The sequence below is a fragment of the Myotis lucifugus genome, unplaced genomic scaffold, assembly GCF_000147115.1.
Source record: "Myotis lucifugus unplaced genomic scaffold, Myoluc2.0 scaffold_234, whole genome shotgun sequence".
Taxonomy (NCBI): domain Eukaryota; kingdom Metazoa; phylum Chordata; class Mammalia; order Chiroptera; family Vespertilionidae; genus Myotis; species Myotis lucifugus.
This window is the reverse complement of record NW_005871282.1, coordinates 1,046,952-1,068,527: the sequence shown is the minus strand read 5'-3', so window position 1 is coordinate 1,068,527 and position 21,576 is coordinate 1,046,952. Positions and strand designations below refer to the sequence as shown.

At 44.6% G+C, this 21,576-nt stretch overlaps 1 protein-coding gene across 2 annotated transcripts in view; it reads left to right on the top strand.

The window, feature by feature from the left end:
- Nucleotides 1-20,625, top strand: part of GULP1 (GULP, engulfment adaptor PTB domain containing 1) — an 87,485-nt gene extending 66,860 nt beyond the window's left edge. For both annotated transcript variants that reach the window (XM_023762144.1, XM_014464043.2), the window contains 5 exons: nt 4,626-4,742; nt 5,367-5,459; nt 13,369-13,507; nt 15,757-15,851; nt 18,838-20,625. In XM_023762144.1, coding sequence (XP_023617912.1) covers nt 4,626-4,742; nt 5,367-5,459; nt 13,369-13,507; nt 15,757-15,851; nt 18,838-18,909 — 516 coding nt within the window. In that variant the 3' untranslated portion in view covers nt 18,910-20,625. The remainder of the gene's footprint in view (nt 1-4,625; nt 4,743-5,366; nt 5,460-13,368; nt 13,508-15,756; nt 15,852-18,837) is intronic.
- Nucleotides 20,626-21,576: the final 951 nt, after the last annotated feature.

Here is a 21,576-nt window from a genome sequence, read left to right as displayed (position 1 = left end):
CGTGTTACGGTCCAGGGATGTCTTGCTTCCAGCGTTAGTCAGGTCTTGGGACATGAGCGAGGCCTGTAATTACTTAAACTCGCTAGTGGGCCCGTCCTGCCCCCGGCCGGCCTGCGGGATCCCATCCGTAACTGAATTCCCGTGTCAGGCATGCAGGCTCGCATGCAAACTGCATCTCTTAGGGCGCCAGCCCTGCTCATGCTGTGCACTTATTTATCTTAGAATCATATCACCTATTTGTGATTTTTTTTTTAAATTAAATCTTTATTGTTCTGATTACATTTGTTCCTCTTTTTTTCCCATAACTCCCCTTCTCCCAGTTCCCGCCCCACCCTCCGCCGTCACTCCCCACCCACTGTCCTCATCCATAGGTGCACGATTTTTGTCCATTCTCTTCCCGCATCTCCCATTCCCCTTTCCCCCCCCCCAAGAATAGTCAGTCCATTCCCCTTCTATGTCCCTGATTCATTGTAATCACCAGTTCATTCTGTACATCAGATTATTTATTCACTTGATTCTTAGATTCACTTGTTGATAGATGCATGTTTGTTGTTCACAATTTGTATCTTTACCTTTTTCTTCTTCCTCTTCTTAAAGGAAACCTTTCAGCATTTCGTATAATACTGGTTTAGTGGTGATGAAGTCCTTTAGCTTTTCCTTATCTGTGAAGCTCTTTATCTGACCTTCAATTCTGAATGATAGCTTTGCTGGATAAAGTAATCTTGGTTGTAGGTTCTTGGTATTCAGTACTTTGAATATTTCTTGCCATTCCCTTCTGGCCTGCAAAGTTTCTGTTGAGAAATCAGCTGACAGTCGTATGGGTATTCCCTTGTAGGTAATTGAGTCTCTTTCTCTTGCTGCTTTTAAGATTCTCTCTTTGTCTTTTGCTCTTGGCATTTTAATTATGATGTGTCTTGGTGTGGTCCTCTTTGGATTCCTTTTGTTTGGGGTTCTCTTCGCTTCTTGGACCTGTAAGTCCATTTCTTTCACCAGGTGGGGGAAGTTTTCTGCCATTATTTCTTCAAATAGGTTTTCAATATCTTGCTGTCTCTCATCTTCTGGCACCCCTATTATTCTGATATTAGTGCGCTTGAAGCTGTCCCAGAGGCTCCTTACACTATCTTCACACTTTCGGATTCTTTTTTCATTTTGCTTTTCCAGTTGGGTGTTTTTTGCTTCTTCACATTTCAAATCTTTGGTTTGATTCTTGTGCTCCTCTGGTCTGCTATTGGGTATAATATTCTTTATTTCAGTCCGTGTATGCTTACTTTCTAATTTCTTTATCGTAGCATCGAGGGTCTCATTAGTTTTCGTGAGGCTCTCCACAAGTTTATAGCAAGCCCTCAAAATTGCGATTCTTAGCTCCATATCCTCCATTTCTGTCATGTTTTTTTGTCTCCGCATCTTTTATGCTTTCTTGGTGCACCCCCTTGTGGTCTTTGTGCGCAGTCTTGCTCTAGTTAAGCCTTGATTTTTTTAGTTAATACTGAGGGATTTGACCACCAGGCCGACTGGCTGTGAGCATCAGCTGTGTGGAAAACGTCTGTCTTCTGGAAAGGCGCTAATCCAGCCTTTGCCTGAGGCGGTCGGCAAATGGCTGTGCGCAGGGCTTGGGCGGGGCGGGATCAACAGGGCGGGCGGAGGGAGCAGTTATGACCGCTCTCAGTCCCGTTCCCAGAGGCTCTGCTTCTCAGAACCCCGGCAGCCGCTGCAAACCTCGGAGACAAAGCTGCCCTCAGATTCCAACTTATGCCGGATAATCCCGCTTCTCCCGTTTGAGTCTGGGTCCCTAGAGACTCGCCCGGATCTGGAGCCCAGAGTCTGAGACTCACTCCCGACCGAAAATGACAGCCGCGCCCTCAGCCACCAGCCCGCTTTCGCGCGCACCTTTGTATTTTCCACACTGCGCCTCCTCTGAGCCTCGGTTTGCTGTTCTCTTTCCTTCTAGTTGTAGAGTCTCTCTTCAGCCAGCCTTCCTGTGGTTCTGGGTGATGTCCGTTCCGTCTTTTAGTTGTATTTTTGAAATGGTTGTTTGCGGCAGCGGTCTCCGGTGTTTACCTACGCCGCCATCTTGGTCTCCTCGGGAAAAACACCTATTTGTGATTTTAATCTCAGGTATGACTTAGGAATGTGCACATAATGCAGAGTGATGGTCGGCAGAGTTCATCTTCTCTGGAATGTTAATGGATCTGATGCAAAGGAAGATGTTAAACTCCAGGAAATAACATCTGTGCGACTTCTTTAAAAGTAGCCAACACTTTGAAAACACGGTTCTTCATTTTCGTTACTCAGAAAGCTCACCATAGTGAAAGGTAGTAGAATCGTGGAAGGTGTGAGCGCATGTGTGCGCCTGTCCATGGGGGCGAGTGTTCACTTGTGAGTGTAATCTAGAGTTCTCAGCAGGTGAGGACAGTCAGGGAATTCTAAAGTTAAGTTCTGCAACGATTCTTTAATCTCCTGGAATCTTAAGGAAAACCCTGGGTCTTGATTATAAGCATAAGCTAATGCTGATCATAACCTATAGTCTGTAGTCCGAGGTCCTGTTGTAAAGCAGACGATGTGAATTCCAAGACACGTTGCAGCCATCAATGGCTTTTTCTTTCTCCAGAATGTTTTTATTGATTTTAGATAAAGAGAAAGGGCGTGGGAGAGGGAGATAGAAACATCAATGATGAGAGAGAATCATCAACTTCGATCAGCTGCCTCCTGCACCCCCCTCACTCCCTTGCTGGGGACCAGGCCTGCAGCCAGGGCCTGTGCCCTGACCGGGAATCAGAACGGAGCGCCTGGGTCGACACTCATCCACTGATGTCTTCAACGAAGGAAGAACATCTCACCTCGGCAACATTCTTGGCTGAGACAGGAAAAGAACTTAATTCATGCATTTGCTCATTGTTCAGGCTGCCATGGATGTCAGAGGACTAGTATTATTGTCACCCTCACGCAGTTATTTCTGTTTTCCGTATGTGAGCTTTTTGAAAACAAACACCTTTTTATTTGTTCACGTAAGTCCTACAACAGGTGGACAATAGATACTCAATGAATTTTTCTTTAAAGAAAAAGGCCATCTTTCAGTAGAACATGCTAATATCTGTATCTTTTAGACTATAGTGCTCTTTAAAAAGGCAAATTAATATGCTAACCTAATTGGCATCAAAATACCTTTTGAGAGTTTGATGAACATTATAGAACATTTTGTCAGAAGAGATATGCTTACCCACATGAGAAATGCTGTGTGCACAAGAAGGAATTTTCTATGCAGTTCCAGTGGTTTTTGAAACGTATCCTATTGAGTGAATGCATTATGTTTAATGCTCCAAGTGCTGCTTAACCAAGATTGCTTGCAGATGTTCCATCTGTGTGACCGAGAAGGCTAAAGTAGACATCTTCTATGTGTGAGATAGACTAGCCTTTTACCACTTACACCGAGCAGTGCACTTGGCTGTCTTGCTTGTCCTGCGCATGGACATAAACTTCCTTGGGGTCTTTTGAAATATTAACAGAAGAGATCATTATGAACATGAGCCTTCTTAGGGCTTTGTGTCAAGTGCTTCTCTTCATTGGATCCCCATCAAATTGCTTACGTGATCGTTTAAACATAAGCTTGCCAGAATCCCTGACTTTATTGCTACCCGATCATCACTGACTTCCGTAATTGTGATTCCTGGAGGCATCATTCTCTCTGAAGAGAGCATGCGCATTGTGTTTTCTGAAGGCTGCAAACGTGGAGCCTGCAGCGATGGCTCACACCGTCTGGTGCTCAGCCCTCAGAAGGGGGCCTTTCAAAGCAGAGCTCTTCGGTTTCCGCTTCAAAAAACAAGTTCATGTTGATCGGCTGGAGCGCAGGGAATCTACAGGTAGCCGTTCGCCAAGTAATTCTGCTGCAGGTGGATGGAGTCTGGGCTTCGGAAAGCAAGGGTCTCAGCTCCCTCTCCAACCTCACATTAGCATCACTTCCATGAATGAGCTCAGCGAGGACTGTTTCCTCAAAGTTTCATTACATTATTTTTACCTCAAGGTTTTATTTGCTCTAATTGTATTAATTTGGATAGCCTATAACTCTAAGTATAAAGGAAATTGAATTTATACTTTAATACTTATTAAAAGAGAAATTCCCGGGCCTATATGGTTTCATTGGTGTGATGTTTGTGAAGCGTTCAATTAATGACTTTACCCAACTTCATGTTAATATCATAAGTAAGTGTGTTTGTCTGTCTTATTTTCTTAAATCTATTTTTATTGATCTCAGAAAGGAAAGGAGAGGGAAAGAGAGATGGAAACATCAATGAGGAGAGAGAATAATTGATTGGCTGCCTCCTGCACGCCCCACACTGGGGATGCAGCCCGCAACCCAGGCATGTGTCCTCACTGGGACTTAAACCGTGACCTCCTGGCTCATAGGTTGACGCTCAACCACTGAGCCACGCTGGGCACATTATTGTTTTTACGTCGTGCATGGGGAGGCATTGAGTCGTTACTCAGCAGCGAGAACTCTGCTCATTTCCACTCCTCTACCCCCAGCTGCTGCCCTTCACAAGTACCCGATGTGAATGCTTTTCTTGGTTCTCAGAGCACCTGACACATGACCACTAAATGCAAATCTCCTTTGTTTTATTTGTATGAAGGCGGAAGAGATCACTTTAACCATCGGCCAAGCGTTTAACCTGGCATACCGGAAATTCCTAGAATCTGGAGGCAAGGATGTCGAAACTAGAAAACAGATCGCAGGGCTCCAGAAAAGAGTGAGTAAACGGAGCAGGCCATGTCGCATGTGACGTCAACACGGGGAGACTCGCATATCATCAGGCAGACGTAGCAGGCCGCCATCCATCCCCCACACTGTCCCCCTGTCCCTCCCACCATCACCCGCCCGCGGCGCGCGCGGTCGTTAACCATTTCGTGTTGGATTCCCGCAAGAGCGTAGTGTCTCATGTGACTCTGCTTCACTCCTGATGCTTCTCACGGGGATCAGAGCAGCCGCAGCAGCACAGGCCGGGTAAGTGGTTTCCCACGCAGGCCGGGCCGCGCCGTGAACTGCCACCTCTCCACGCTCCTCAGCGCCCCGCCTGCGCCTCCCCGGCCTGCGGTTACTCCCCAAGGTTACGGGCGAGGCTGCACCGCGCGCCAGGGAGCACAGACCAGGGATTAGGAACATGCCTGGTGCACACGTGTGAAAACATTCTGAAGGCCATAGGTCTGCCCGGGCACCCAGCACTCTGTACTCCCCAAGCTTCATCCAAAATACCAGACAGCACGTTGCAATTGAAGTAACAGGGAATCCCACTCACGAACGCAGTCACTATCAGAGCCGACATTTCCCAGGAATGCTTTTCTGAAGGTCCGTCCTATGGTCATTTGCCTTTTAGATTCAAGACTTGGAAGCAGAAAACGTGGAGCTTAAAAACAAAGTACAAGATCTGGAAAACCAGTTGCGAGTAACGCAGGTGTCAGCATCCCCAGTAAGTACACAGAATCAGGGCATGTTTTCCCGGGAAGAGGATTTCCTGGTGACAGGATGTCTCTGGGTCAGCAGCTCGGCGATGTTCCTAGTAACACTCTGTAGTCAGTAATTTAAAGCTGCACGTGGACAGAGAGGACAGCTACTCCCCAAGGTTAATTAAAAATTAAGATGTCCACCCGGCCAGAGGAGCTCAGTGACTGAGCGCTGACCTATGAACCACAAGGTCGCGGTTCGATTCCAGGTCAGGGCACATGCCCGGCTTGCAGGCTAGATCCCCAATAGAGGCGTGCAGGAGGCAACTGATCAATGATTCTCTCTCATCATTGATGTTTCTTTCTCTCCCCCCCCCTCCCTCTCTGAAATCAATCCTATATAATAAAGAGCTAATATGCAAATGGTCATCACGCCATCACGCCGTGATGCCCTCACGCCTTCACAGTCCATCACCAGGAGGTTGCGTGCTCGGGTGGGCGGGGACTTAACGCTGCATGCACAGCGCGGGGGCAGGTCCCAGCGGCTCCGGCCTACCTCTTTGGGGCGATCGATCACGGGGCTCCCACACTGTGAGAGGGCACAGGCCATGCTGGGAACCCCCTCCCACCCTCCTGCATGAATTTCATGCACCAAACCTCTAGTAAAAAATAATTTTAAAAAATTTAAGATTTCCTCGTTAGCTCAGATCGGAGTTGTTTTTCCATGTTGCTCTTATCACTTATTGTTGTTGTTTTTTCCTAGAATAATTCAGCCCTCAATTTTTTTCTTTGTGGCATATTCTTCATTCTATTCCTGTTGGTTACTATGTACTGAGGTTAGACTCTCTGGCCTCAGCCAACCTGCCCTTGGAGCACTGAGCTTCCTCCTGGAAGCTGGACTATCACCAGGACCAAGTCTGCTTTCTTATGTTGCACAGCCTGGTTCCCACGGGAGCGACACAGCGTATTTCAGACACTAACATGAAGGGTAGTCTCTTCAGACAACGCTCAATGTTTATGGTTAAATTATTTCCCTCTGGTTTCTCAGAAATGTTAGATCCTCTTCCCAATACCAAGAAAGATACCATTACTTTGTGATTTGGCTAAGTAACATTTTTGGAGGGAGATGGAAGTTCAAACAATATTTTTTCCTAGGCAAAATATATTTAGGATATTTTTGAATCATGTGTACTAATGATTTTCTCCATTATAGTGTATATCTTAATCTGGTATTTTTGTTAATATATATTTTTATTGACTTCAGAGAAGAAGGGAGAGGGAGAGAAAAATAAAAACATCAATGATGAGAGAGAATCATGGATCGGTTGCCTCATGCACGCCCCACACTGGGGATCGAGCCCGCAACCCAGGCATGTGCCCTGACCGGGAATTGAACCGTGACCTCCTGGTTCATAAGTTGACACTCAACCACTGAGCCACACCAGCTGGGCTTTATGTTGCATTTTAAAATTATTTAATGTGTAACTTACGGCATATACTATGAGCTGAGACACAATGATAGCATTTGCAAACTTTTGAAAAGAATGTTTGTTGCAGATTTTTATGTGCAAGTTCATTTTGGTTCAGTCACTAGGCTGGCCCAGGGAACACGTTTTAGCTCATAGGTCTCTGTTTGCCATCTAGCGCTAGAATGCTCCCCCAGCTCACCACCCTGAAGAATGCTTCTCTGAGGAGACATTTAGGGTTTCACACTTGCTGTGCTCTGGAAGTGGGTCAAAACACGTGCTTCCCTCTGCACCCCCTGCCCCATCGTCCCCTGCAGCCGGGGTATTCCCACTGCTTGGCAAGTGCCTGTGGGGCGATGGGGCCAGGTGAGCGGACGGGAGTGAGGCCTGTGCCCTCGCACCTTTGTCACGCACACACCGTGCTGGCGCGTCCTCCTGGGTCCCGGCTGGTTCTGCTGTTCCTTCCGACGGCTTTCTCTTCACTGCCTTTACCAGGTGCTTCTCACCAAGTTTATGGCTTTTTCACCTCCCCCGTTTTATTTATTTTTCTTTTTGGTGAATTTATTGAGGTGACACTGGTGAACAAAATCATACAGGTTTCAGGGGCACGACGCTGCAACACATCATCCGTACCCTGTTTTGCGTGCCCACCCCCAAGTCAAGTCTCCTTCCATCACCATTGACCCCCCCCTGCTCTCCTCCACCTCCCCTCCCCCTCCTGTCCCCCGGGCAGTCACCACACTGAGAGAGGCTCTGAATGACATGGAGCAGAAAGGAGGAGAAAGGGCGGGAGCCGTTTAGAGAGATGGTTGTCGGGGCGGCCCACACTGCGCAGGTGGCATGCGAATGGAGGCGGCGGATGAGTCAGGGCAGGCGGCTGAGAACAGGCACAGGCCTGCGCCTGGAGGGAGAGCCAACAGCGTGGAAGTGACGCGGAAGGTCCGAGTCGGGCCTCACAGGGCCGTGGGCCAGGGCGAAGCTCTTAGTGTTGTTGTTGTTGTGGTTGTGGTTTAACTGCACCGACGGAGAAGTCGGGGTTAGGGCGTCATCTGGGTGCTGCCCGCACCACAGGCTATGAAGAGGCCACAGTGGCCCGGCCGGTGTGGCTCAGTGGTTGAGCACTGTCCTATGGACCAAGAGGTCCCAGGTCTGATTCCCAGTCAGAGCACAGCCTGGGTTGCACCTCGATCCCTAGTAGGGTGTGTAGGAGGCAGCCGATCCATGACTCTCTCTCATCATGGATATTTCTCTCTCCCTCTCCCTCCCTCTCTCTCTCTAAAAATCAATTGAAAAAAAGCATGTCAAGAGGCCAAAGTGAGGTCCCAGACTGGCCAGGCCGCTCCTGCCGTGGAGCGGGCAGGGAGGAAGCCAGTCGGCCTAGACGTCTGTCAGTTGAGCCCATCAGCAGAGCGTGATTCCTGGTGCGTGTGGAGGCGGAGTTCGCAGGATTTCCTGATGGCTGGTGGGCGCCGTGGAGTGAGAGAGCGGCCAGGATTGTCCCTTAAGGTTTCATCCTGAGCCTGGGGTATGGGTGCCACCCTCTGAAGTAGACATGACGTGGGGGAGGGGCAGGAAGAAGCAGAATTTCACTCTTGCTCACGTGAGTTCTGCCTACTGGGCGGAGCTGTTCAGTGGCTGCAGAAGAGACAGACCTGGAACTCAAGGAGGGGGGCGAGCCTATGGTGTGATCCCGAATGAAAAAGTTTGCTCTTCTCTGTCAGCGGGGGAGCGCTTGTCGGTGGTCTCAGTTCATGCTCCCAGGATAAGTCTGCTCCGGGAGCGCTGAAGGCGTAGTTTAGTTCTCGCCAGAGAAGACAAGTAAGGGACTTTTTCTTTTGTTTGCTCTCAGTATTAAAATGAAAAGACATTTTTCACGACGAAAAAGGTGTATCTCTAATAGATATAAATATCCCAAACCCCTTTCACCTAAAGCCAGTTCCTTAAGTGCATGATGAATGAAGACCACTCCTGCTTTTCATTTTCTCGCGTGTAAAGTCACACGTGTGTCTTTGCTTGTACCAAACAGCCAGCACGCTGGCGTGTCTCCTGGACACACGACAGTGGTCCCTGGTCCCTTTTCCGCCCAGTGAAGTCGCCTCGATAGGCTGTGTCCACGCCTCTGTGTCCACCGACACCGTGGGCGGCTTCCCGGGGCTTTTGGAAGTCGGGTCCTTCTTAGGACAGCGTTTCGATACAGCGAGAACTTTCCGTTCCTTGGCTGTGCTGTTTGCCCTGCGCTGTGCTCTGGTGGTTTGGCAGCAGATCAGAGGTTGGTTTTCCACCATTTGGTACTAATTATCTCGGAACAATCTGATTTCCATTTATTGCATTCACATGGCAGTGCTGCCTGTATTTATATCAGAAAGGGGGTTTATTCTGCCCTCCTGGCCTCGCGGCCGCCTCCGGAGGGTTGCTTCATTATGAGATGTGGGCACAGCAAGTGACATCAAATCCCTCCTCCTGATTCTCGTGTCTGGGTGCTTACATTGTACATTTCTGGCTCGAGGAGCTTTTAACCAAATCAGGCTCTTGCCAGGACGTTAAGTGAACAGAGTTGTAGTCCCGAGACCCACTGGGCGTTCTGTTGCTGAGGAACATGATGTCTTCCTTCCATGAGACCCAGTGAGACCGGTAAACCTGCCTTCGCGTGATCGGCTGCGTGGTCGGCTGCGTGGTCGGCTGCGTGGCCCCTGACTGAGCTGGGCAGGACGATTGCGACCTGAAAAGTGAAAAGTGGATTCGCTGCGAGTAAACAGTTTATCTTCCTCTGGCGTTTTCTCAGCGACGAGTGAAGTGGAGATGGGCAAGGGCAGATGGAGCGAACGCTCCGTTACACAATGAGCCCCCTGGGAATCTTTAAACAAAGGCATCCGTTTTAAACATGAGCGTTGACTCAGGAACACTTGGTGCCCACAGAACACGCTGACCAGTCCACAGCTTCACTTTCATGACTGTTAAGTCTCCAAACGACGATCTGGAGAAGTAAACCCTTGTCTCATGGGAAGAAAAAATACTCCATTCCGGTCCCGACCATGAGCACCTGATTCAGTCACCGATCTCTCCTCGTTTCAGTTTTCCTTTCTGAGAGAGTGGACATGGTAGCCATGCGATTTGCAGAATTCTTGTAAGAACATATAAGATGATAATAGGTCTTATAACGAAGAAACCAATATAAACAAATGGAAAGCTGAAAAAATACATCCATGATGCTGTAAGTTCTAAATTCTAGAAGTTGTTACTTATTTAAAAAGTGATGTAACCCGGCCAGCATGGCTCAGTGGTTGACCAGGAGGTCATAGTTCGATTCCAGGGCAGGACACAGGCCCAAGTTGTGGGCTCCATCCCCAGTGTGGTGCGTGCAGGAGGCAGCTGATCAGTGATTCTCTCTCATCATTGATGATTCTATCTCTCTCCCTCTCTCTTCTTCTCTGAAATCAATAAAAATATATTTTAAAAATTAAAAAATTAAATATAAATAAATAAAAAGTGATATCGAAAATGTGCCCTAACAGTGGACTTTAAAAGCATGAATTAGCATGGCAGGATAGAACGTATTGCTGGAACCTTTTTACATTACCATTATATTTCCCATCTTTAGTCTTATTTAACCATTTTTAATGAGAAATTTTTAATTTAGACCTTCATATTAATAAATATAAATAATTTGCTTTTTAAATTTAATTCTAAGTAGAATATTGAACCTCTACTATTTTAATAATTTTGATAAATCATGTTTTAACCTTAAAGTTGTTTTACATTTTTAAAAGGGTCTTGGAAGGTTGATGGCACCAAAATAACAGCATAAAGTAAAATTTTGGTGTCATGCTCATATTTCCATAGACATCACCACAGAAATGTTCAGTCTTTCATTCAGCGTTTACTGCTGGGCCTCAAACCTCCACACCTTTTATGTAGGCACAGCTCAAAGCTGAAATGGTCCCCCAAGCACGTCCCCCAAGCACGTCCCCCACGCACGTCCCCCACGCATGTCCCCAAGCACATCCTCCAAGCATGTCCCCCACGCGTGTCCCCCAGGCACGTCCCCCACGCGTGTCCCCCATGCACGTCCCCCACGCATGTCCCCCAAGCACGTCCCCCAAGCACGTCCCCCAAGTGTGTCCCCCACGCACGTCCCCCACGCATGTCCCCAAGCACATCCCCCAAGCACGTCCCCCACGCGTGTCCCCCACACGTGTCCCCCAAGCACGCCCCCCACGCGTGTCCCCCACGCGTGTCCCCCACGCACGTCCCAGCCCCCACCTCCTGGAGAAAGAGCCACAGGCGCCCAGGAGCAGGGATCTCAGACGCGGGCGCTCACTCGTGTCCAGTAGCTTCTGTGCAATGACCAGCTCCGTGCCGGCACAGAACTCACCTCAGCAGCGAAATAACTGGGAGCCAGGCCATCACCCCGGGACGAGGCCAAATCAGTGGGTCCAGGATTTAAGGACGGTCACAACAGGAACACCAGCTCTACTAAACTCCTCACTCAGATATTCCTTTCAATATTAGTAACATTTCCCCAGTCGCCTGTCCTTCCCACACGCTGTGATTTTCCAAACAAGTTTCCTTGTGCACTTTCCTCCTTGTCCCCCCGTCTTCTCCTGAGAGCCTCGCTCTGTCCTTTCTTCCAGCTGCTGCTCACAGTGTCTGCCCACGGGCTTCAGAGCTGTGCGTCCCCGCTCTGGCGCTCGAGTGAGGACGCGCCCCCCTGTGTAAACCTTCCTCCCATCCCCGCCACCCCTGCGCACGCGGCCGCCTCCAGGCTGTCGCTGGGGATGACACCGCCGCCGCCTCCTAAGTGTGGCCTTCCCCGGCCCGTCAGCGAGAGCCGCGCCCCGAGACCGCATGTAATTTTCTACATGGAAACTTCTCTTTACTTCCCGCTTATTTTCTTTAGTTCTGCCAGCCGTGCTGTGAGAGGCAGTGGCAATGCGGGTGTGTCTTGAACAGTGGGATCTGGGCCTTTGTCTGCCGTGTTCGCCTCCTTTGGTCGCCTGACATCAGAGAGCTCCAGGCAGAGGGTGTGGGTGGTGCACAAACCCCCAGAAAGATGAGGGGACGGGGACCTCAAGGGACCCTTCGATGCAGCAGGTGGGACAGGAGGTCATCGGTGACGTTGGCGGGAGCAGTTTTGGTCGAGTTCATGCCTAAACGGCAGAGTCCAGCTTGAAAGGCGTCGAGGGTTGAATGGAGCACAAGTTGGGGCAGGAGAGGTAGTGCCTTCCTCAGGGAGCTGAGCCTGGAAGGGAAGAGAAAGGATGAGAGAGGAAAAGAGGGACAGAGCGAGACGCCTTTGGTTCTGTTTTGACTGCAGTTGAGATGTGAGTTCTTGATACTCTGAGGAAGGTGAGAGAGGCGGACGCCAGGGCGGGGGTTGGCAGAGCAGCCTTCCGGAGGAGGCCGGTGTGGGGTGAGGCTGCCTGAGGGTTTGGACGGTGTTTATGTTAAAGGAACGGACGGTAAAGGGGGAACTGACAGCGACTTTCCTGGTGGAAACATGCACCTGCAATCCTGCTAACGGCAGGCCTGTCATCTCCACACATAAGCAGCCGTATTAGTCTCCATTGTTTTCGCCGTCTGTGACTCAGAAAAATAAATGCATTCTTCGAGCTGTCCCTTTAATATGAACTACTCGAAGCATTCTCTGTCTACGTTCTCAGAGGAAAAGGAAACATTTCCTCACCTCCCTCTCCAATGTGGGACTTCTCTCTTTCCTTTCTATGGATTGTGTGTGTGTGCTCGCACGTGTGTGCGTGCGTGTGTGTGCGTGTGTGGCATATGCGTGTGTGCATTTTCCCCTGAATGACAAAGTGATGATTATTTCATTCTGTCATTATGCCCTGGCCCAGACTGGCTCAGATAGCAATGATTTTGGTGGTGTATTCGGTGATTATTAACTTAAACCACAAGGTAGGGTTTTATTATAAAAAACTTGGTGAAATCTTACTCAGCAGAAAAGGCACTGCAATGTGTCTAAGAGTTGGCTGTCACTGTGGTTATAAATATAAATTAAAACACACCCTTAAGAACTGTGAAACTTGTTATCATTGCATTTCTGTGGTTATATCTAAGAAGGTACATCACTTATGTTCAATTATTTTTGTTTAAAACTTATAATTTTATGCACGATCTGTTACTGAAATCATGTTTTCTGTAGTTTCTGGCGTGGTCAGGTCTCTGATACAAATGGCCGTTATTTCTGGATGCACAGAAAATCCAGCGCATGCTCCGTATCTCCCTAGAACAGTATCGTCACTGGGTTTGCCCTCATCTTTGAGGACATTTTTGCAGAAATTTTCTCTTGCTCTCTTGCCCATGAGCACTTAGCATAGCTGTTTGGACCATATGAATTGCCAATATGTCATTGTTTTTGGTTCACGGAATTTGTTGTCCATACGTTCTGCATGTCTATGAAGTCGTTCGCATGGCAGTGTGTCCACATGAACTCACTCACCTTCTCTCACCGCAGGCCGGCAGCGTGTCGCCTCAGTCGCCCTCCACGGACATCTTCGACATGGTTCCCTTTTCCCCCACCTCCCACCCGCCGGCCGTGCCCACGCCCAACGGCACGCAGCCGCCCCCAGTGCCGGGCAGAGCTGCCGCGATCAGTAAGTTCCGACACAGGTCACTATGCCTGCTGCGCTTGTGTACATTGTGATGGCCGACGAATACTTTATGTGACATTAGATATCTTAACAAGCTCATTAACATTTTTTATAACATTTTTGTTGCTGATTTCAGAGAAGAAGGGAGAGATAGAAACATCAGTGATGAGAGAGAGAGAATCATGGATCGGCTGCCTCCTGCACGCCCCACACTGGGGATCGAGCCCGCAACTGGGGCCTGTGCCCTGACCGGGAATCAAACCCTGACCTCCTGGTTCATAGGTCAAAGCTCAGCCACTGAGCCACACAGGCCGGGCTCATTAAATTTTTTAATTACCAAAGTGTTATGTTTCCATGTGATACAGTATTATGTTTACAAAGTATACATGTGTCACATTCATAGTTCAGAGTATACTACTAAAGACATGACTTACACGTAAAATTGTATGAAAATGACATTTTGGTGTAGGGTTATTTACATCATAATACAAAGCATTGACTTATATTTTTATTGGGTTATATTGGGGCTGTATTTTTAATGTCTTAATGATTAAAAACAACTCTGCTGGGAATTTTCATGATTTTGACATGTCTCATGGAGCTCAGTGTAAATTTTGGGTTAAGCTTAGTGGGAGAAATACATAAATCCATGCATCCCATGATCCGTTTATTACTCCTAGAGAAGCGTTCTTTCTTTGACATCTGAAACGTTCGAAAGGCGTGGCTTTTCTGATTCACCTTCTGAATCTAGAAGGAACGTGAGAGTCTCTTTTTGATGAATTGGAAAGCAGCTGGCAGACGCTCGCTGTTAATTATCTTGAATGTGTGATCTGCGCCCTGTCACAGAACCGAAAGAATGGTTCCCACGGGCTGTGATCAGGCACCGTGTCCAAAGGGAACCTGAAGGAAAGAGAATTTACACAGTCTGTTCTCCTGCACCCTCTCGGCATCACAGGAACACATTTCGGTGTGACCTGAAGTGTTAGCGTGAGGCTCACAGCACGGCAGGGCCCTGGTTGGTGCGTCCCTTTGTGAAACGTAACGTCTATTCCCATGTGAGGCGGTCATTGACTTTAGAAGATGAACGTAAATGCGAAGGAATAACATCAGGGACTTTAAAAATCTGTTGATGGGAGTGTTCAATACTTTACCTAATTTGAAATGTATACACAAATTCCTCTGGATATATTTTGTGCCAATACACACATCATCGTGTTCTTAGAAAAGGCTGCCAATATCCTGATACTGTCATGGGCTGTTTTTTGTCATTATGCGTGTCCAACACCCTTCCTTTACCGCTGCTTCATAACTGGTGGGAGACCTTTCACTCTTCAGAGTGTCTTTATTTGGGTGATAAAGGATATGTCCCTCTTAAGTTTATACAACCCTTACCAGAACCAGGGACTTCTAAGCATTTGTCATTTATTAACTTATTTCATATATGAATCTGACGCCCAAAGTTATAACTGGAGAAGCAAGAATAATGGGAGGGAAGGAGCGATGCCCAGGACACAAGCAGCTTAGGTAGTATTTCTTACACAGCCTTGACTTTAGAGTGTGGTTACAGTTTCCTGAAAATGAAAGTCTTACGACATTATAACTTCCCAGGCCCATCGATAACTTGAAATTCCTTTATAGGCTGTTAGGGTTTTATTTGAATTGATTCAGAGTAAAGAAATTTCTTAACCATTAAAAAATTTTTTTCAACTAAATAATAGGTCATAGCCTTGTCAATCACAGCCATCGATTTTAACTTGGATACTTCTTTGTGATTAAGAAAAAGTATACTTTAAAATATATGTACAGGGAGCTTTTTGATGCTGGGATGATACTGGGATCAAGGGTTTTCTAGAAAGGTGACATGATTTCACACCACATGAGATGAGATCCCTTAATTTTTTTCTGAGATTCATATGTGAACTCTGAGTAAAACTGCCTCCTGGCCTCGTCAGTCCTGTGCGTTGCTTCACAACCAGGTCCGTGAATGGAATGGGGACGTCTCGGTGAGGAGCACATTCATTTTAATAACATGTAGGTATTGTAGTGCATTCATTATCAAGTGTTCGGTGGATTTGATATTAGGAAGGCTTAGTTAAAGACGCGTCCTAAAGTGAGTCCGTGCTTCTGGTTGGTATTTAACAAGCCTGAGCTTGGGAAAGCCCAGCGCACAGGGTGAGCGGCTCGCTTGTCGTGTGGGGTTTCTGTGCGCGATCGGCCTGTTGTTCATACACCACGTCTTGTCTTCTGTCCAGAACGAGACCTGTTCGGAGCAGAGCCCTTCGACCCGTTCAGCTGTGCGGCAGGCGACTTCCCTCCAGACATTCAATCAAAACTGGATGAAATGCAGGTGACTACCCGGCAGATCGGCCCAGGCCTGGGGTTCTCTCTTTAGTATGTGATTCTATAGACCCTCCAACAGATTGGCCCACACATGGATTTTTCTTTTTAATATGTGACCCTGTCTACCCACATTATCCTTTCCTTGAGTTATTATCACTATGAAAACTTACTTAAAGTAATTACTTTAAAATAATAATATGCATTTAGTCCTATAAACACTCCTGCAGATGCTAAGGATGAGGTTTGGTTTGGTTCTTAATGGTGCAACTTGCAATGGCAATGAAATGGTTCATGTTCTTATGCAAAATTGCACGGATTCTAATGGCTCGTTATTTTGAAATCCAAGAATTAAAAGGTCATTACACTGGAATTATAAGATTCTATCTCAGTCTTAACAAATATGAATTTCAAAACTGTGAATGGGTGGCTGAAGGAAAGCCTTTGTCAGGCTCACGCCAGCCTCTCCTGAAAGAGGCATTGGAGGCAGCGCATGACTCTGGGCTCTCGGTGAAAAGCAGAAGCCCAGCCGCCAGCTTTTTAGGAATGTAGTTCAGTTGGGTTTTGTTCTTTCTCTCCCTTTTATTTTCCAGTTTTGAGTTGCTCTGGAAGTTTGAAGATGCTGGTTTTAAGAGCTCTATAGAATGGGCCATGATTAATCCATGCTCTTATAAACACTAAGTTCTCCTGTTTCATTTTCTCTTCATAATTTGGTGAAGTTATTATATGCTAGTTTTTATCAAAGTCATATCCTTGAAGCTCTCAGACAAATATTAATTCAAAAATCATAATTAAGTAAAAAAATTACAACACCAAATAAAATCCAAGTTAAGAACTTTGATATGACAGGATGAATGATGTTATTTAGCTGAAACTGAAATCACCAGTATCAAACCTTCTGTTCGTCTCAGTGTCCCCATCTCTGCTATATTCCAAATACTGTGAAACTTTCACCCAAATCGTGCACGGTAATTTGTCAGGAACGCTTTATTTCTGCCACATGGAATCCATTGCTATGCTTTTGTAAGGACAAATACAGCACCGATGTGATAGTATTTGTTCTCAAGTTTATACGAATCATAAAGAGTACTTTCTTATCAATGCTTTTTAGATTTTCACAAAATTGAAAATTTTTCTATACATTTTTGAAGATAAGCCTACAGCTTTAGATCTTTGTAGGCCCTCAGCTTTGAGAAACACTATAGTGGAATGGCTTCATGATGTGTTAGACAAAGAATGTCGAGCTGTGGTATTTTTTGCTGTTAATTTCGTTTTTGCCACTTCTAATATTTTCTTAATGTCTTCTCCATTCTTTTCTGCTTTCATGGTGGGTAGCGCCAGAGATGGTTGGTATATTATTTTCATAATAATTTTAAACAGCTTGCAACTTTTTAAAGCTAAAACTGTAACATTTGCATGCTTTGTTTAAGAAATATTCAAACAGCAGTTTCATATGGATGTATCTGATTATTAATTGTGTTTCAAGGGACCTTACAACCCATATTTTAAAGTATTTTTCTCAATGACATAGTCACTATTGTGTTGTCCATATCATTGCTTGCCTATGTCTTTGAGTCCAAGAATAACTTGCAAGGTCACTTCAATTAAAGTAAAATAACATTTTCATCTAAAGTCTATGATGATTTTATTATTTATTTTGTTAGCTTAATTAATCAAATGCACAGTTAGCTACTATTTTTATCTTTGCATAGAATGTAAACATTTATACAGTATAATAGGCGTCATAAACCATCATATTGAGTTAATAAGCCTACTGAAATATTTGGTCTCCCTTTTTTATTGACAGAGAAAGGTCACAGAAACATCTCATACATGTACAATTTAGTAAAAAATGTTAAGCTATATTTCATTATAAATTGCTAGAAAATTAGATATTTATTTGAAATCAGTAATTCAGGTTTTTCATTTGACATAATTTAAACTTCTGTTACATGACGTCAGCAGGGAAATCAGTATAAAATAGTATGGTCAGCCCAGAAGTACACCTTGTAAGTTATAATAACTTAATACCTGGCAAGTCAGTGAACGGTGAAAGAATTGTGCATTAAGTGATGTGAAGGTGACTGGTTAATAACTTGGAGGATCAATGTACCAGTACAGTAGACACAGCAAATATTCAAGTACATTTCATAAGCAGCAGATAGATGTAAATGTTTGAAATATGAATATCAGACTTTTTATTTGGAGAGAAATTTTTATAAGGGCATATTTTGTATAAACATATAGTCTTTTACAAAAGAACTTCCATAGTTCTCTTAAAATTTCTGTTTAATAATATAACTATGTCAAATATACGTAATTAAAGTACATAGACAAATGATTAAGAAACTAAACAATCAGCAGATGAAATTTTAAAAAATAACAGTAGTTCACAAAAGAAAACCAAGTGGCTGGTATACATGTAGACATGTTCAGTCTAATCAGAGAAAACATGCAAATTAAGTAAAGAACTATCACCTAGCAAATTATAAGTATTATTTTCTTAGTAATAATCACACTAGTGCGAGTGATGAAGCAAGCGCTAACTCACTGCGGACCGGCGTCAGTCCCCGCCTGCCTTTGGGGGTGCTCTGCTACTAATGCTCATGTTGTATTCTTCACCAAGTTAATGCAGTCTGTTCTGAGGAGAAAATAATTATAAGTGTGAAGATTATGGAAAATAATTCAGTACATCTTAGAAATGGTAAAATACGGGAAACAGTTCAATCATATTAAAAAACAATAGGCTGATGCGACATAGTCATGAAATTAGTTTAATGGGGACTCCATAAAGAAAGCTTGTTCTGCTCATGGGTATCAAGATCTGCCTGGGGTGTACACCTACGTGAAAATTTGACAAGCCGACATTCTGACTGAATTATTTCTTTTCAACTTTTGTTCATAGTCTCTTTGATGTACTGATATTATTTATTTATGTATTTATTTATTTATTGCCGGGTGCTCTCCTACTTTAATGCTTTTTCTCTGCTTTACAGGAGGGGTTCAAAATGGGACTGACTCTGGAAGGCACGGTATTTTGTCTGGACCCCGTGGACAGCAAGTGCTGATGTCAAGAGGAGAGTGCCTGGTTCATGTTAAACTTGTTTGGTCTGCACATACGTCTGTGATTACTTTACGGCAGGTCTTATCCATGTGCCAATATATTTTTTAATATCTTCACTTTCTGAAAATTATTTCCGTAAAATTTCCTCATACCTTCACTATTGATCTGTAACATTTTATTTTAAAGACAACTCACTGTATTCTTTTGTGTTCCTGTCTGTTTCTGTTGTAAAAGAATTTCTACTCAAAGGACAAATGATCCAAATCTCTCTCTTGTGTTTGAGTTCTGCAGCGTTCGCACCTTGAAATCTGTGTCCAGACTCCAGGCTGATTTCCCAAAAGCCATACCTTAATGAAACCTTTGAAAGTCCTAAAGGGATATACCAATGCCAAACTGAATACTACATCCAAACTAATAAACATGATACCAGATGTCATTTTATGTATGAAGCGCTGTTTCCTATCATTGAGAAAATGTAAACTTTGAATATAATGCCACCAGGTCATTTCTGGTAGGTGAAATAACAAACATATAAATGCCTATTATAATTAAACCAAATGTATGTAGAGTATTGGTAGATGCAAGGTAATAATGTTAGCCATTATCATCCGTTATACTCTAAATATTTTATTTCATAAACAAATATTGTGGGAAACTGTAAAATTTCCTTTTTAGCAAACACAGTTTAAGTTCTAATGAGATAAGTTACGTTACTAAACATAGACATCCTTCGATCTCATGTTTCCTGAAAAAGCATTTGGAATGTTTGCTGTCTATAGCTGCACTGTCTGTTACTCGTATTTATTTTACCAAATATATTTTTGTCTCAAAATATTGTGATGTCTCATTAGTTTTGATACTATACAATCTATAGAAACTCCTCTTCATGAATCACCAATATTATTTAGCAAATTTAGTGTTTTGTTGTTGATATTAGAATCTCATTTTTTTTCACAAAAATCAAGTTGCTGCTCAGTTTATCTTTAACTTGAATAATAATTGTCACTCAGTGCAACCAAAATTTACGGTTAAAACTTATCATTTGGTTCATCACAATGTGAGAACAATGAATGAGGCTACATTGCTGGGAGACCTCCAAAACAGATTCTCCTTCTCCTTTACTCTCAGAAATTTTCTTCAAGTGCTAAAGGTACATTTTCACTAGGAAAAGAAATCGAACAGCTTATGCAATATTCTATTTGTATGTATCTCCATAAGGTTCTATGATATATGTAAGCCTTCTTGGTTGTTTTCTGGTATCTGTTAGGTTGTACCTTAATTAGAAGGTAGTGTATGTTTCATAAAGAAAAGTCTTTATAATTTTGTTTGTCATATAGTATTTTGGAATTTGTATAATGAGGACGTTTAGAAGCCATATCAGTGGCTTTTTTTAACAGATAGAACTTGTATTTTTATTGTACTTTAAAAAGCTTTATGTAATAGGTATATATTTAGTGGCCATTTATTATCAATGGTAACATAATAAAATACTTAAGATGGTATTTGCACATTTAAGATACATTACTTTACCAGTTTTTAATGGTAATCAGGTAATCAATTCTGCTACTGGCATGATTAAACAGTCCACAATTGGTCATTGATTATGAAAATTTGTTTCACCAGTGCATTTTTATGAAGATCCCGTTGAAAATTGTATTTCTATGTAAACTCAATGATATGTTTGATTTTACTGAGAATAAATGATTTTAATTAAACTGTATAACTTGATCATTAATAATCCCTAATTAAGGCATATTTTGAAGTTAATTTCATGCTGGATTTTTCTGGTCACAGGTTGGAGACAAGAGAGACAGGGTTTAACTTTATTTCTTAGAGCCCACACACATTGCTAGCCATCTGAGCAAATATTCAGTTGTAAAAGCAAAGGATTTGATCCTGCTGGTGAGAGAGGTCACAGTGAGACACGAGTCTGAGCTGTTGGTTTGGTTTGGGTTCTTTGTCTCAAGAAGTGGACAAATGAATTCACGGACAAAGGAGGAGTAAGCAAAGGGAAACGAAGTTTATTACAGTGAAAGTTAGCAAAGCTCTCAGCAGGCTAAGGGGTCCCGAATAGGGTTCCCACAGAAGCTGACCAGTCTAGGGGTTTGTATTTCCTGCTCTTGCCTCCTATTGGCTCTTTCAAAAATAACACCAGCCAATCTCCTTTTGCCTTCATCTTCCCCTTACCTTAGTTCCCACTCTCAGGTCAGGGGGTGACTGGTCCATTCAGTCTATCTGGCTCACATCCTGACCATTTGGCTCATTCCCTCCTAATTTACCATATTCCCTCCCCAGGCCCTTACCCTAAACTACCTGATCCCACTAACTCCTCATGCCCTCCCCCCCCCCGCCCCCAATGCAGTAACCTAACTGCCATAAGGGATTTGGGATGATGATCACTCTGGCTGCTTCCTCCTGAGTTGGGGGCGGTGGGGGGGGGTGTTGTGAGGAGCCAACAAGCAGGGTTCTGTCAGGAGAGGACAATCTGGAGGGCCACAGAAAATCAGGTTACCCATGTGGGGGGGTCCATTTCCATAACCATTTGTAGTTTGAAGGATTCTAGGCGAGAATGCACAAATTTGGCTAAGCTGTTAAAAATGCAGGGTCCAAAAGTTAGGAAGAGCACTTCAGAGATCAGGGGGCCTGGAAGGGTAAGAGCCCAGGGATGCTA